The sequence below is a fragment of the Kryptolebias marmoratus genome, linkage group LG6 (genome assembly GCF_001649575.2).
Source record: "Kryptolebias marmoratus isolate JLee-2015 linkage group LG6, ASM164957v2, whole genome shotgun sequence".
In the NCBI taxonomy this organism is placed as follows: Eukaryota; Metazoa; Chordata; class Actinopteri; order Cyprinodontiformes; family Rivulidae; genus Kryptolebias; species Kryptolebias marmoratus.
Genome location: NC_051435.1, coordinates 28576855 through 28594606, shown reverse-complemented (window position 1 = coordinate 28594606; position 17752 = coordinate 28576855). Strand labels below are relative to the sequence as shown.

Sequence of the window (17752 nt, the reverse complement as noted above, 5' to 3'; positions counted from 1 at the left end):
CCTGTGGTGAGAGGTTTGAAGGAGGTGGCTTGGCACTGGAAAGGGTTGCTGTTATTTTCAGTCTGAGTTCTTCTGCCTCCGTTTCACTTAAGTTGTTGTTCCTAATGGCAGACTCAGTGGCAGTGATGAGTTCCACAACAGGTATTTCTTGTGGAGAGATGGCAAAATTAAGTCCTTTTGCCAGCACGTCCTTCTCTGGCTGTGTCAGGGTCCTGTCTGACAAATTTCTAACCCACTGGTCCTGAATGTTGGAGTTATTGACAACCACTTGATCGCGCCCGGTGGTTTGCGATGAGAAAACGGCTCTCTGTTGTAGTTTAGAGAACTTACCTTGTTGGCGTTCCTTGCTCTTCTGATGCTGTGAAAGTTGGGCCTTCTCAACAAAAATAGAAACTTTTTATATTAGGGGCAGAAGAAGAAGAGTGGACAGCTTCTGGTGGATCTGACCAATTTTGTGTAAGAGAGCTTCCATGGTGAAGTGGATCTGTCTAATTCTAATTCTAACATTGAACACTATTTTACCATAGAGATTAAGTCAACAACGAGTGTGTCAGCTACTCCGATACCAATAAGTGAAAAATCTCTTGATCTGATACATGAGATTGACTTTGGACATCCCTAATTAATAGACATAAATATATATCTGTTTAAAGATATTCAGAAAAGTGTATATGGGGCTTTAGATTTTTCTCAAGGATAAATGAGAGAAGAGTCACCAGCTGTGTATTGATCCGGAGATGCAGCATTCAGTCAGACTTCTGGCTCTGAACCAATTTCCCTCCCCTCCATCTATCTTCACAGCTGGTTTTCATTCACTGTCACAGAAATCTGACTCAGAGAATAAATCACTGTAAGCAGTAGGGCAATGTCTGGACAGAAAGAAAATAATAAATAAATGCATAATGCATGTGGTTCTTTTTTTTTTTTTTTAATAGGGCGATAATTTCAAGCAAAAGTGAACGACAGCTAGTCCCCAAGATACGAACAGGTTTCGTTCCAGTAGGCCGCTCGCAAGTCGATTTGTTAGTAAGTCCAAATCCACAGAGCTAACAGAGTATATTTTGATTACTACGTATGTACTGTACAACCAACTGTACAACTCTACAACCAATATAAACAATACATACAGTAGTTTTCGGTGGGTTTTAATGTGGTTTGAATAACCTTCAAATACAGTGAATGAAATACCATTTAGTATAATAATAAAAATACTGTATGATCTTTAATCTTACCTTGATAAGGTGACACAACTGGCGTATAGGGACTGGCTTTCTGTGGTGAGGTGAAACAAGTTACCAGTGGTGGGCGGTGCATTTCACACTTAAGCCTTCAGTGATGTCCAACTTAGTCAATAAATACCTTTCATTATGCTAGCATTTATAACACCAGGACTGGAGAGTAGTTAGAAACACACTTAAGCACTACTTGGCATTGCATCACCTCAGTTGTGTACAAAATGGGCTATTATCCGGTGCATTTTAACCCCTTCGGCCCCAAGCCTATTTTTGAGAAGTATGCTTGAAAATAACGTGCCCAAAATGAATTGACTATCTCTAAAACTGTAGAGTTTATTTGAACACTTATGGTATCAGAATAAAGGCAAGATTCTAGAGAATACTCTAGAGGTCTAAAAACCAACTCTTTTGTTACTGATGAGGAGTAAATGAATATAAAATACAGCAGAAATAAAGAATAAAATCATTTTCTGATGTAAATATCCCTTTGAAAGCATACAGTTGAAATCCAAAAATTTGTTGTAAACAAAAGTACAGAATCTGACCTTTTGTTCTACCAGGTTTCATGCAAATGAGTGAATCATAAAGGTTTTTAGAGAGGCATTATTTAATAAAAGTCCAGGCGGACCTTCCAAATCAGCCATTTTGGCACATTTTGGCACAATTTGGCACAATGTGTTCAATTTGAAATTTCTCAGGTTTTTTTCTGTAGGTTCTTTTTCAATCACCCATATCCCATCATTGATAAGTAATTCCAACTAATAAGGGTTTTTGGGGTTCTTTGAAAAAAAAAACAACTAAAAAATCATAGAGCAGCCTATTCGGCATTTTAAATTTACGCACCATAATTTCTCAGCAGCCTGTTGGCCGATTTGGATGATTGACATGTCAATCAAACCACCAGAGCCAATAGAATCCAGAAATATTTATGTAAATACAGAAGCTAACATCATTCACCAATCACAGCAAGAGAACTGCATGCCCGGTGAAACGAGCGAGTGTTGCGGCGGAGTTTTGTACACGGAATACAGAAGACAGAAGCGACTAAAAAGAGTCAAAATTGTGGTGATTGGTGGTTTTTTGTGTGTGAGTGCTTCCTGGTGGGCGTCTCCTGAGCAGGTGACTGACGCCTCATCACCACTCCTCTCACACCTGTGACGGATCAGGCTGATTAGAGTTGGAGGAGTATTTAAGGCTGCAGTGTGAACCAGACCAGCGCTGGAGCATTGTTTACCATGTGGTAAAGTGCAGAGCCTGTGAGAAACTTAGCTGTGTTTTTTTGTGTACTCCCTGTTGTAATCTGAGTCCCTGTTTTTGTATCTTCAAATCTGTGTTCAGGATTACCTGCCCATCTGGAACCAGTCTGGTCTGCCTTCTACTGCCTGCCGCCTAATTAAGTACTCACCTGCTCAATTGAACCTGCCTGTCCCTGTCACTACTGCCTCCTGGATTCCAAGACTGGTCAGTCGCTTTCTGAATCGTCACCTTACCTGCACTCGGGAAATACTCACCTCCCCTGGACCCCGCTCTCTGGAACCTACACCGGACCACCGCTGGACAAGGGTCGATCTCGTCATCTCTTCTGTGTTCTGGACTCATACCTGTTCAGTAAGAACTACCACAAGGAACATTACCTGTGCCATACCTGCTGTTCCTCTCCTCACCGATCCCATACTCACCTCATTCTCCGCTCCTCAGGTCCTGGCTCCGGTTCCCCTCTGTAAATATCCCATTGCACTGTAAATAAATTCACTTCCCGTTACCTGCTGGTTTCTGGGTCTGTCTGTTGCCGAACTGCTCGCTTGGGTATAATCTGAAATCCTGACAAAAATGAATGTAAACGTGATGCAGGGACCATGGATTACAGAACCTGAGTGGAAATATTTTTTCTAACACGGATTATAACCATTTCACAGCAAAGGTAGGACTGAAATTTTGTTTTTGGCTTCGTGAATTGAGTCTTGTTATTAATTTTCTATGGCTGCTGGTTCAGTGAATTTTGCATGTAGCGTGACGAAGCTTATATTGTTGGAAAGAGCAGAGCTTCGTGTTTACTCTGATATTCAGTTTGTGTGGGTTGGATCATGATTCGCTGACATTGCTGTGTGTTTTACCAGATTAGCTTGTTTAGCGTCTTTTTCATGTTTTGCGTTTAGCTGCTTAGTGCTAAAGCTGGGTGTTGTTGAGGTGGAAAATAATGTTTCTATCATTTAGAGGAGCTTTTGCCTGTTACGTTGATATCCAATATGCATATATTTATTAATGTATAGCATTTGTTTTGATTGATCTGAATCACGGAAGTGCTGCTGGCCCCGCTACTGGGGCCTTTGGTTTTCAATGGGTTAAAAATCAACAAACCTGCATCAGCAATTAAAACATATCTGGTATGCTAATGTCAAAGCTAAATAAAATAGAATGAAATAAATAAAATGTTTGCACTCACCAAAAGTGCTGTGTCCCCAAAAACACTTTTTTCAATACAAAATCCATTCTGAGACAGGTTAGCTAGCTCGGGGTCGACCATTCTCCTCTAACGAGATCTAACTTCTCTTGAAAACTTCGTCTTGAAAACAGCCTTGCCAGTATATCAGCAACCAAATCAACGTGTTGCTCTCCTTCGGTCATTGTGGGTTAAAAAGGTTTTTAACCGTTAACAGTCCCGGGTGTGACTCTGTTGATCTGCATAGCACTGCCGTGGCTCAAACTAGTAAGTATCCAATCACAGGACGCGTAAATGTCATGTTCAACGTGAGGGCAGCTAGAGGGTCTTACTGACACAACTCGTGATCTGATTGGCTATTGCAACTATCAATCAACTATATTTGCCTGTTCACTTACAGTGCACAGACGCCAGCACTGTTGATTCTGAAGGCCCGGACAGATTTCAAACAGCCTGGCAACATAAGATAGCTGAATTCTGATTGGATAAAAACTCTAACCTAAAAACAAAAGCACTGGAAGGAGCATAATATGATATGAAGAGAATATGAATACTTTTAGATATCTAGGTAAATTAAATTAATCTTCATCATAATTATGATCATAATTCTTGGTTATGTTAGGCCAGCAGAGAAGGCCTTGCTGGCCCTGACGGCCCACCACTCCAAGTTACTGACTGGAAGTGAAGGAGGTGGGCGATGGTGGAGCATCAGAAACGCGAGACGATGGTGCATCAACAACAGAAGAGGATGGGTCATCAGTAATAGGTGATTTTAAGATGTCAACATCAAAGAGAGGGAGAGAAGATTTTGGCGTGGATGCTGTAACACCTGACGCTGATGGCATAGGTTCAGAGTCATGACGAGACTCAACAAGATTTTGTACCTTCTTAAAGAACTGGTCCAAGAATGTCTGTGTGGTGGCCTTCTTTTTCTCATCATATATGACCCGGTAGCAATGAAGTTGTTGTGATGTTGCTAGTTTGAAATCGTGGAAAATAAATAGCATCAGACGTAGGTTAGCTTCAGCTCTCTCTTTACTCGTCTTCGTTCTCTTTTTTCATACAGCATCTTTTTACATACATAGTCAGAGCTCCCCCTTCTGTCCTTTTCATGTATTAGCACAACATAACAGAAGTGCATTGAGGACACCTGCTGCAACCTTGGTGTACCTTTCCACATTCGGGTCCTGTGATTCAAAGAGCGACAGAGATTCTTCAATCATCTGAAATGCCTGTGCCATCATCTTGGACTGGAAATGCTTTGGTACTGGTTCCACTTCCTTTTCTTCTTTTTCTTCCTCCTTCTTCTGGTTTTCCAGTTCCATGAGTTCCATGAGGTCTTCATTTGTTAGCTCCTGGTGGTGCACTTCCAAATATTCATGGAAGTCATCTTCCTGCAGAGCAAGGTCAAGCTTCTCGCTGATTCTCACTAAATTCTTGACAACATTGTGTTTGTCTGCCTGTATCTTACCAAAACCAGCAAAGTCATGGACAAACATGGCGCACAGTTTCTTCCAAACCCCATTCATGGTGGAATTGGTAAGCTCACGCCATGAAGCATCAATGTTCTTTATGGCATCATAGATAGTGAAGCTCTTCCAGAAGTTACACAATGACATCCCAGACTCACCCTCAGTTGCCTTCAGTGCCTGATGAAACGTGTGATGGAGATAATATTTTTTGAAGGTACCAATGACCCCCTGATCCATTGGCTGGAGTAGGGAGGTAGTGTTGGGTGGCATGAAAACGACCTTCACATTTGGATGAAAATCATCTAGGAAAGGAGGGTGGCCCGGTGCGTTGTCTAACAGGAGGAGAATGTGGAAGGGAATGTTCTTATCCTGGCAGTATCTCTCCACTTCAGGAATGAAATGGTGATAAAACCAGTCTTGATAAAGAGCAAGAGTGACCCAGGCTTTAGGATTGGTATTCCACACAACAGGAAGTGATGCCTTAGCTATGTTTTTCAGAGCTCTTGGGTTTTCAGAATGGTACACCAACAATGCCTTGAGCTTCATATCTCCCTCAGTATTAGCACCAAGCAGTAGCGTCGGTCTGTCCTTTGCAGCTTTGAAACCAAGCATAGACTTCTTCTCTTTACTGATGTAGGTTTGTTGTGGCATCTTCTTTCAATAAAGACCTGTTTCATCAACATTAAAAATTTGCTGAGGTAAAAACTCGCCTTCTTCGATGATTTCCCTAAGTGTGGTAGGGAACTCCTGGGCTGCTACGGTATCTGCGCTTGCCGCCTCTCCAGCCACCTTTACATTATGGAGGCTATTGCACTGAAGCGGTTAAACCCTCCATAGCTTGCAGTGAAGGTCACATCCACTGCTTCTTCACCATATTTCTTCTTCAGGTCTTCAAAGAGACTTAGAGCCTTCTCCTGAATAAGCATTAGGCTCAGCAGCTTGCACTGGTGATGGCAATCCTCCATCCTTTTCCACGTTTCTTAATAATAATGGTGGATTGCATAGGCACTGAACTTTTCACGTTCCATGATCTTATCCTTATTCTTCAGGATTGTACCGATGGTAGAACGATTCATCTGGTATGACCAAGCAACGTCGGCCATCTTCTCGCCACGATCCACTCTTTTTATAATGTCCACTTTTGTTTTCATCGTGATGGCCTGGCGTTTCTTAGCACTACCAGCTGCATCACCAATGCTTTTGTGCTTAACACCCAACATGTTAGAATGCTTTATAAGGGCAACAACGTCGCAAAACAATCACAGAATCACAAAGTTATTCTGGCCAGTGCACAACACACACTTGTATGAGACCGCGTGGGTACTAGGTATTGTTTACAACGCGCGCTACTGCTGCGTACGAACTATGTGCTCGCTCCCGCCACTCAGCCGGTATGAGAACTATCCTTAAGAACACCCTTTGGACTTGCGGACAATTTTGTTCATATGTACCGAAGTTCATAACTCGGACGTTCGTAAGTAGGGGACCACCTGTACTATAGTGGATGAATGGGACAATTGAGTGATTTACTGGCCACATACTATACGTCTCCCACATGGAGACTCTTAAAAAGAGAGTAAAAATTTAGACTCATCAATGTCAGAAAGACATAGATGTTTTATATAATGATTATCTGACAGATCACAGGATCTGGTCTACATTAACCTTAGTAAACCACCTCCTCCGTTCTTCTCCTCATGTTAATGGAGACACTGTCATTACTGTCAGTCCAGGAAGCTGCTGGAGCTATTAGAGTCACACAGCTGCCCTTCACACATGTATGAATATGTACTTCTGTGACTAATGTTAGGTTTAACATACGTTTATACATTATTATTATATCAAGTTAATCACTGAACTATTTGCTCTGTAAAAATTGCTTCCTGTTCTCAAAGTTTTTTTTTTTCAAACCTCAGAGGTGTTCAGGTTATTCGTGGACTGGATTCTTTTTAGTTTTTGTGATTATTTTGCTCTCTTAGTTTGTTTTGGTTTTGATTCTATCCAGCATTAGATTGGGCTCGTTCCATATCAGTCGGCTGGAGAATGATAGAGAATTTTCCCTCCTTAATGCCCATTCTGACACGCCACTTAAAATCTTCTGCCCAGCATGCCGCTTTAATAGTTGGATTGTAAATAGTGGGCAGCCATTTTCTGCTTAGTTGTGTTTGTTTTTGTCATGTTACCTTATCATGTCATCTGTCAGCCTTTAGTTTGATTCCTGAATCTGTGTTCCTGCCCACATTTTACAACTAACTTTGACACACTTAATATATAAAATATACAGATAATTTTATTATCAAATAAATTAAATTTATTATTGAGTAATCAAATAAAAAATCCCAAACTATTTTGATCACATATGAACTGTTTTAAGTCAAATGTTTCATCTTCTCAGATGTGCATTGCCTTTTCTGTTTAAATTTTAGTTTTCTTTTTTAGTCATGTTCAACACTATGTGTTTATTCCCTTTTAGATTTGGTAAACAAAATAGTTTATTTTTGCATGAAAATGATTAAAGAATAGTGATAACAGCTTCAGTGAAACTGAAGTGATGTTTGCATTCAAACAAACAATCAGATTATTTTTGTTTGTCAGATGATTTGGATTTTTGTCACAGAATTTTAATAACTGACTTTAGAGTTTTGTTATGACCATTTCTTTTTTAAGATTTTAGTTGCAGACTCGGTTCATCACTGCAGCAATCATCTGCAAATGATTATTTAAATTAGCTGAGGACTTCTCAGTCAGAAAAATGGTCTATGTTTAACAGTCGTGTCACATGAGTATGATCCATTCTCTGCTGTTAGGTTAACAGACCACATAATTTTAGGTTCTCACAGAAACCATGAACACACCTATACAAACACCCACACACCCACACACAGTTCACTGAGAGGATGCACATCAAAGGCGGCTCGACCATCAGTGAGATGGAGGAAGCAGCCGGAGGGAGAAGAGCTGCTGTGACTGAAGTGCTGTTTAATTCACATAAAAACACGTGTGTGTGCGTGTGTGTGTGTGTGTGTATTGTGTGTTTTTGTGTGTGTGGTCCTTTTCTGGCTACACATCAAGTAAATCTGATTTGTGCTGAACGCTGCAGAGGAGTGCGGCAGGAAATGGGATTTACTTCCTGTCAGTCTGCTACTGTCAACAGCTGATATGAGCCTGCAACAAACCTGTTGTTTAATTATTAATTCGTCTCTGTTTGTTTGTGTTTTTGTTGTTTGTTTGTTTTTTCTTTATTCCAAAATTTTATTTCCTTCAGACTGAATAAGAACTGATTAATTAGGTTTGGTTTGGTTCAGCAGAATTATTTCAAAAGGCAAATTACTGAAACTGGCCTTGGCAAAAAGGATGCTAACCTTAACTAAATATTTTGTTGCACAACCTTTTGAGGCAATTGCTGCCAAATCAAGTGGTTTCTCTGAGACGTCTTTACTTGTCAACAGGTATTTTGGCCCACTCCTCATGATCAAACTGCTCCAGCTGTCTCAGCTTTGAAGGGTTTCTTCTCCAGACTGCATGTTTCAGCTCCTTCCACAGATGTTCAACAGGATTTAGATCAGGACTCAGAATGCCACTTCAGAATAGTCGATTGTTTGGTTCTTGGCCATTCTTGGGAGTTTGTCGTTGTGTGTTTTGGGTCATGATCTTTTTGAAGGACCCATGACATTCTACCAGAAGTGTTGTGGCTTCTCAATATGTACTGTATTTTGACAAATACCACTCTTGCTTTTTGATAAATTGGTGTCCTTCTCAGTCATCTTTTATTTAGTCCACTTTGGCTCAAACAGACCAATGGTGTGATCTGACACTGATGAACCTTAATCTTGAAGTTCATGTCTAATCTTTTTGGAAGTTGTTCTGGGCTCTTTGGTTTCTATTTGTATAATCCATCTCTTCAATCTGTTCAGTTCTGATTTTTAGTTTTAGGATTTGATCCAGAAATGATTTTTGATTCAGAAACCAATTTTCCTATTCAAACTGTCTATAGATTCTGTTTAAATTATGTGATTGACAAGAGGAAAAGCTCTCTCCTCCTTGAGGCATTGTGGAATCCAAAGTGTGCCCAAACACTAGCTTTTAGTGATGGCAGGGCTAGTTGGCTTGTTCTCCTCATGCTTGATGCTAGCGCATTTTATTCAGACAGAGGGATCTAGGTCAGGGTTTCCCCCAGTGTATTATAAGCCTGGCAGCCCGCCAGGCTTTGATGCTAAGCTCTGTTTGTTTATTATAAATACATAATTTTTTATACATGTTTTTTTCCACCCGCACCCCCAAAACCACTACCTTTACCTACCTCACCGTGCAAGGGTACGTTCGCCAACAGTGACGCAATCGCTCTGTCCCTGCCCCTGCGAGAAGGTCCCACGCGGTGTCGCATCGTGCACCTTTTGTAACTTGAGGCGTACCGCGCTCCATTCAAAATGGATGATTTCGTTGCTCTAGCAGAGCTGGTTTGCCTGTGTAAGCAGTTATATGATCCCTCTATGAGAGATCACAAAGATAGTCAAACGGCTCAAAACTCACAGAAGGAGATTACTGCTGCAGCCAATAAAAAGAAGTATTTATAGACCACAGAGGGAATAAATATTAGTCCTATGATGGGCGAATCACAACTAAAGCAAATAAATCAATGAAAGTCAGACTGAATGCTTTAAGTTTAAACATCCTCTCTGTATCACAGCCAGAAACACAACAGCTCTTCCTCCTGAATGTGTGCAGCCATATTTGATGTGACAACATCTGCTCTCTTTTTACCGTATTTCCACTGGTAACGTAGCGTACTGCCCCCTGTCTTTTCGGAGAATACTGCACCAACATAAGCACCAAGTATAAACACCTCCACCACGAGCTCAGGTCCGCATGCTGTTCGCGGAGCCCTGCGTGACTCTAATGAGCCCTGACACCGAATTTAGGCAAAAATGATTAGTTGAGCCGAAATTCAGCGGGTGGCTTTACAAGACCAATTATGGTAAGCGTTTTGTACTTAGTGAGAATATTATCCTTGTTTAACAGTAAAATGATGCTATTAAATTCAGCATTAGATATGTTTTGTTTCAAGTAGTCATCCAACATGCCACAAAAAGCACAGTACAGTATAGCATGTTTGTCAGAGTTCTCTGTTGTTATTCATTGGCCTTGACGTGAAACATGTGTTGGTGCTTTGTTTGCACTTTTTCATTTATGTTAATTTAATTTATTTGTAAATGTGACTTAGATTAGGATTCAAATTAGGTGCAAACAATTTGTGTTTATTTTAATTCTATTGTTGTTTAAAAAAGTATTTCAAAAGTGCCTTTTTGTCAAACTGTAGTTGTGTAAATATTTGGCACAAATATCTTACAATATCACATAATAAAAAGCCATACTTTCAACTTTCTGTCAACTTTATTCTTTTTTTTTACTAAATCGCGGTCAGCCGGTGATCGGCCGGCGAATGGCCACCTACCACCTGGTTTCTGGCTTCTTTTCTAGGGGAAACCCTGTAGGTGCTAACTTTTTTTGCTATACAGTGGGCGAGATGGCCTTCTACGGTGGCCAAGTGGACGCGTAAATCGATATGCAGTATACTCACAGGTAGGAGCAGCAAAGACATTCAACCTAAACTCATTTTAAAATTGATTTTTTGAGCATTTTGAATCGTTTCAGAATTCTCAGAACTAGGAATTGCGATTCTCTATAGAATCCACATTTTTTTTCCACCCCTAGTCTTTATCTTTTAAAATGCTGCTCAATCATTTTCTTTTTAATATCCTGAGACAACTTTCTCCTAAGCTTTTAGGTGCTCCATGTACACAATGATATCAAACAGAACAGTGAATACTTTTCAGACTGACTGATTACAAGATTGAACACACCTGTAATGCTGATTACAGGACACACCTTAGTTTAACATGTCCTTGTCATTAATTTCTTTTTCAATCTTTTCTAGAGGTACCATGCTTTTTGTTTCATTTGTTCTTTTGTTTGTTTTTTATTCTGTTGGTCCAAAACAACAACAACAAAAAAACTAATGACTAATTTTTATTAGTTGATTTTCAGATTATTTTTTTGGTCAGATCAGTAAGTTTCCAAATGATAAAAACATACAAACAAAATTCAAAACAGATAAAATACAACATATCCTAATTTTTATGACTGAATAATGACTGAATGCAAGTCTTTTGCCTTATCTCGAATATTAATTTAGTTTTGGAGCTGGATATCACACTGGATCCAGTTCAGATGGGGGATAAAAATGCCATATGTGAAAGGGACAGATGCAGTACAAGTCCTCTGGGATTCGACTGCTTTTGGCCAGAATGTAGCCTAGAATACCTCTTGGTTTCAATCCATATCTAATTTATCTTGGCTGCAGCAATTCTCAGCTCCTGGATAGATGCTCAAGATGCCTGAAGGGGCCAAATGGTAATGGGGTGTTTGTCTTTCCTTTTCCTCTTTGCTAAGAGAGATGTTTCAAATAAAATACATCATCTGGTCACTTGCACATGGTGCTTTTAAATGGGAAGACGAGAGTCACAGCCTCAGCCTGAAAAAGTAATACTTTTATTTCAGTGTGGTTGAGAGTATTTGGTCTGGTGAAGGTGTTAGATTGTGTTTTTCTGATACTTGCTTCGAAATCTTGTTTGTGTTGGAACTCCACTCTTTGGTAAGAATTTGTTGTGTTTGAGGAGCAGTGGTAAACATTTCCTACATTTTTTCACCTTGCAGTGTTTGCTTCATTTTATTCATCATTTGGTGTGAAATATTGCTGCTTCCATGTTATCATGTTCTCATGGTGCTTCTGCATGACTGCAGCTGTTAGTCTGTGTTCATCCGTGTGGATGAAGTAAAAGCAGCTTCCATCAACAAACTTAATAAGTACATACAAGCCAGCTGCAGAGATTCAAGGAGGCAACAATGTATTTGAAGCTGGAAAATGTATCTAAAAAGAAAGTGAAATCTGCTGCTTCGGGTTGTATTTTTCAGTGATTTATAAATGCTTAATAGCTTTTCAGAGTTATATGAAATAAAATAAAGCTCGAAAAGCACAGGTCAACACAGGAGACAAACTGTAATCTTCAGGTTATCAATGCTTTGTTTCAATTTTTGTTGGATCTGTGTATAAAACTTTCAAGTTGATATATTTTCTCACTGCCTGTACTTATGTTTAGAAGGTAATCACTGTGTACATTTTGGAAATACTGCTCCTATAACAGGAAGTTTGAACTCATTCACTAAAATATTATATTATGGTATAGTGTATATTTAGTTTCATGGATTCAGCTAGTAGTTTGTCTGAAGGATTGTTTCCTTCTTGTAGATAGCATTCAAAATATCAGGATTACCAGGCATGCTCTGCAACTGTTAATAGTTTTAAGGCTGATTATGGATGTATTTCCTAAGTGAAGAGGTCACAGTGTCATTGGATGTGCCAAGAGGTTGGGACCTGAAAACATAAAATGATGTTTCTCACATAAATAGGCTGCTAACATAACATTTATAATAACATAACATATGGTTACGTTATTATAAACTTTAGCTGCAAACAGCTTGGTAGTAATCTCTTTTCCACATCTCACAAACACAGATGACACATTCAGATGCTGTGGGTGGGACAAACTGAGACAGGCTACAAAGCAGACAGAGCCAAAAAACACATTTTCAATTAGTTTATTAAATCAAAAATCAGATCAGACAAAGTCACTATTCACATAATTGGAGAAACTGATGAAAATTGGATTTGATTTTCATCCATGCAGATAATTGGTTGACCCCTGCTGTTACTGCACCAGTTATGTTCTGTCAAAACAACTTTAGCAACACAAGTTTAGCACAGATCGAACTGATTGCATAAAACAAGGGTTCTCACAAGTGCACATCACACACCCTGCCGAGGCATCAGTCAGACAGCCACCGGCAGTGAGGAATGAGCCTTCATTACAGAATAGATTGCTGTGGACAAAGAAGATGGATAATAACACCATCCAACAGTGGGAACAATAGAAGGAACATGCAGCCTGCAGCCTGACAAAAATGCTTTGTTACAGTGATAGCAACGTTTCTCCACTATATCTCTCCTCTTCGTCAACCCCACCCCCTCACCCTCTCAACTATATCTACATTTCATTTTCTCACTTCGTTGGGGGTCCAACGCTGACTCTGGAAAAAATGAGAGATTTGTTTCCTGAAGACCAAACCCCATGCAAGAGTCTTCACATCTCAAGCCCTTCAGCACTCTCCTCAGATGACCATTCATGCATTCTTCCTTTCATCTCCTCATCCTTTCCTCCCTTCATCTCCACATCCCTTCACCCCTTCATCCCTGCATCCCTACTTCCCTTAATCTCTACATCCTCTCCTCCCTCCATCCCTCATCCCCTCATCCCTTCATCCCTTCATCATTAAAACTTTAAACTTTCATATCTTGGCGTGGTCCTTGCTAGTGAACAAGAAAAAAGACCCCTTCAACAAATTTAGTACAATTCCAGTTCCAGCAGCAAAACTCTTCAGGTTCACTTCCATGATCTTGGCCCATCGAGTTTTTGTCTATTCTTCATGACCAAACTGCTGCAGCTGCTTCATGTTGAATGGGTGCTGCTTGTGTTCAACAGTCTTTAAATCAAACCGGAGAGTCACAGTTGGATTGAGGTCTGGACTTTGACTGGATCAGTCCAGGGTATTTAAGTGTTTCTCCTAAATCCACTGGAATGTTGCTTCAGCAGAGTGTTTAGGGTCATTGTCCTGCTGAATGGTAGATCTCTGTCCCCACCCCGAATCTCTGGAAGATCAGAACAAATTTCATATAGAAATTTCTCAATATTTTGCTTAATTCAGTTTCTTTTAACCCTGACCAGTTTCCCAGTTTCTACTGATGAAAAACATCCCACATCATAATGCTGCCATTACTATGCTTCATTGGATAGGTGATGTTCTCAGCATAAGGAGAAGTATTAAGATTTGTGTCTGACATGGTGTTGTTCTTGATGGTCAAAAGGTTCAGTTTAGTTCAGGTTTGAAACAAAGACGTTTAAACTTACTTTATTTTTCAAACTGAAATTGTGTTAAAAATGGTTGTCAAAAATTAAAATATTTCCAAATATCTCCAAGTTGTTTGAATTTGCTAACAAGTAGGGTCAGCTGTTAAGAACCTGCTCCAAAGTAATGAGAACAGAACTCAATGGAAGCTTTTATGCTTTTTTCATTATACACTAATTTCTGTCTGTTATTTTAAAAGTAATGTTAAATAGGTGAGAACAGGCATTAAGAGGGAATGTCAACTGTGTCTCTTACAAAATCATTGTTTCAGAGTTAGAACATTGTCTGACAAAACCTAAATATATCTTTGACACCAGCTGTGCTTTCACATCAGATAAACGGATGTTACAGGAAAACAAACTCTTATTACAGATATGTGTTGCCTGCAGCTTATAGTGACTCGAAGTGGAAAATTAGAGGTGTGGTAGGTTGTTGATTATGAGTTTATGGTCCAGAAATGTGAGGGGTGGTGAAGGATTTAACAGAATTTTATTAACAAATGTCAGAACTCTAATTGTACAAACAGAAATCCATCCAACCATGTGTGGTTTGGTCTTTATGACAAACATAAACAGCTGCTGATGTAACAATATGCCAGGGTTTCCCCTTGTCTCTGATCCTGTTTCTGGGATTCATAAACACGTTCTTAAGGCACAGTCACAAAGGAAGGTTTCATTTCTCCTTTTTGCTGTTGATGTATTCTGTTGGCATCTTCAAGCCATGATTTTCAGTGTGCACTGGGGTGGTTCACAGCCAAGTGTGGCCCGGATGAGAGTCAACTAATCTAAGTTTCAAGCTATGGTCCTCAACTGGAGAAATGTGGAATGGTCCTTCTGGATTGGGGATGAGTCTATGCTTCAAGCAGAGGAGTTCAAGTCGTGTTTATGAGTGATGGTAGGACAGAGTGGGAGGTGGATCCATGGATCAGTGCCTCATCTGCTGAAATGAAGGTGTTGCTCTGGTCTGTTGTGGTGAAAAAGAAACTGAGCCAAAACAGAATCTCTTGATTTACTGGTCCATGTAGGTTTCCATCCTTACCTATGGTCAGGAGGTATGAATTATGACTGAAAAAATGAGATCCTGGATTCAGATTACTGAAATGAAATTCCTCTGTACAATGATCAGGCTCAGCCTTAGAGACAGTGTATGGTTGATGGAGCTCAATGTAGAGCTGCTACTCCCCCACATTGGAAAAAGTCATCTGACATGTTTTATGCATCTGATTCGGATTCCTCCTGGGCACCTCCCCTCTGGAGGCTAGGACAGACCCAGAACTTATTGGAGGAATTATGTATTCTTTCTGGCCTGGGAACACCTTGGGATGTCGCAGGAGTTGCTGGAGAGTGGTACTGTGGGAAAGAGATATCTGGGTTTACCTCCTGGACATATTTCCTCTGCAACCCAACCACAGGTAAGCAGATGAAAGTAGATAAATGGAAATGTGACAGTATTTTCACTTTTTTTTTTTTTGCTTGTTAAGGATAATTCACAGTTAAATTAAAGAAACTACATCAGGATATGTGAAACATGACCCAATCTCTGTACAGAACTTCTGGCTGCAAAACAAGAATGGCAACAACAAAATAGTGAAAGTATCATAAAAACATGAGTCAAAGTTAAAAAAAGAACAATAAAACTCTAATAACAATTTCACTTAACCCTACTGTGGCCTTTGGGTCAAATTGATCGAAGTTACAAGGGTTTCTCTTTCTCTCTTCATTTAGGAGGGTTCAGAAACTCCTCAGGTTTTGGTTTACTGGTTAAGGCTTTTCCACAGTGAAACATTTCTTTCTCTCTACACCTGCTGAAACAGTTTAGAGAATCAATGAAACCTTTACACTGGAGGATAGGTTGGACACAGCGACCTTTAAAATCCATGCCATTCCATAAAACTTGTTTTGCATCCCCCCGTTTGCTTTGTGTTAGCATTTCAAATCTGCATGTTTACATCAGAACTGTCCTTGTGTGCAGCACAGGAAGTCTGGACTAAACTGGTCAGATGTCAGAAATCATCTCTCAACCTTTTAAACTGAAGAGGAAAGTAGCTGGAAGGGAGGGGGAGAGAGCATAGAGGTTGAATGGACCTCATCTTTTCTTCTCTTGTGTTTCTGGCCTCCATCCTGTCAGAGCATCCTGTCTGTAGTATGTAGAGCATGGCTAAGTCGCATCCTGACATGCCACATCTAATGCAGGTGATTCCAGGGGCAGAATGCACTCTTTTTATTGCACAGTAGAAAAACTCTAAAATCTGTTCAGTCCTGAAATGTGCAAAGCTGCAGCTTTTGTATCATTTGAATGTGGGTGTTAATTTTTCACAACTTTATTCAGAGGAACCTCCATACTGGGTTTATGTGATATTTCCAGCTCAGCAGACAAGAGAACAAGGAAGAAGAGAGAGAGAAAGACAGCAGGGTGTTTTTAACTCACGCTCATCTTACAAATCTCAGAGTTTTAGGGTTGCTAAGCAACAGAATCCTATTACTGCAGCTCATATGATGTGTATGTGTGTGTTTGTATTAACACACCTCTTACTAAGTTTAGCTGATTTGCGTGATTAGTAATTTGCATTCATAAACCTAACAGAGGATAATAACACAATAATTTAAAACAAAGATTTATTTTTCAGATTTAACACTTAAGCTCCTTGTTTCAGTGTTTAGCTGCACTTTTTACTTTTTTTCATCTGACCAAACAGAGAGAAAATAACAAGAGGATTTTTTTCTACATTACAAAAAGTACATTTGGTCCTCTGTCACTTCAGTGTAGGTATGTTGTTTTTATAGCTAGAGTTTTTATTTCATACGTGTTCAGTAGGAACCCTTCATACTAGGCAATAACCTCGCCACATACTCCATGACCTACATGACTTAGAATATGTCTGGATTGTGGCAAGTTTAGAAAACTTTCAGTGTGAAAGCAATCACAACGCTGCTAAGCTCTAAGCTCTCACCAAATGGGATTTTCCTGTGTACCTGAAATGCTCTCCTGCATCTGCATTACACTTCATATGTCAGAAGCACCATCCCATGATGATACTGTCACTTACATCAACACAATGGTAGGGCCTCACTCTGGTATGACTCTGATTGCATCAGGGTGCAGATATATGCTAAGACAATGCTATCATGGGTACTACATTTGTGCAAGGTTGTTTCCATGACTTTGTCAGAGTCTTGAAAATTTTATACATACATACATACATACATATATATATAAAAAAAAAATTCCCTTCTCACCCTCCGCGGGTGGTCTTTGTTTCATCCTCTGAGCTCGGGTCCTCTACCAGAGGCCTGGGAGCTTGAGGGTTCTGCGCAGTATCTTTGCTGTGCCTAGAACTGCACATTTCTGGACTGAGATGTCTGATGTTGTTCCTGGGATCTGTTTTAGCCACTGCTCCAGTTTGGGGGTGACTGCCCCGAGGGCCCCGATTACCACAGGCACCACTGTGGTCTTTACCTTCCAGGCCTTTTCCAGTTCCTCTCTGAGGCCCTGGTATTTCTCCAGTTTCTCGTGCTCCTTTTTCCTGATGTTGCAATCACTCGGTATTGCTACATCCACCACAACTGCTTTCCTCTGTTGTTTAT

The 17752-nt window shown here is 40.0% G+C and overlaps 2 protein-coding genes across 8 annotated transcripts in view; one reads left to right on the top strand and one right to left on the bottom strand.

Annotated features, from left to right (window-relative positions):
* Nucleotides 1-17752, top strand: part of enox1 (ecto-NOX disulfide-thiol exchanger 1) — a 142579-nt gene that overhangs the window by 14846 nt on the left and 109981 nt on the right. For 2 of the 7 annotated variants that reach the window (XM_037976116.1, XM_037976117.1), the window contains exons 1-2: nt 2417-2475; nt 2574-3156. The exons of 2 other annotated variants lie outside the window; for them this stretch is intronic. The gene's annotated coding sequence lies outside the window, so the exon portion shown is untranslated. Of the gene's footprint in view, nt 1-2416; nt 2476-2573; nt 3157-17752 lie in introns of those variants that run through there. 3 more of the 7 variants (XM_037976114.1, XM_037976115.1, XM_025010577.2) reach the window with 3 other exon arrangements.
* On the bottom strand, nt 4785-6112 carry LOC108247798 (tigger transposable element-derived protein 1-like). The gene is given in 2 exon segments (XM_017436162.2): nt 4785-5959; nt 5962-6112. Coding segments are annotated over 2 exon segments (1326 nt in total).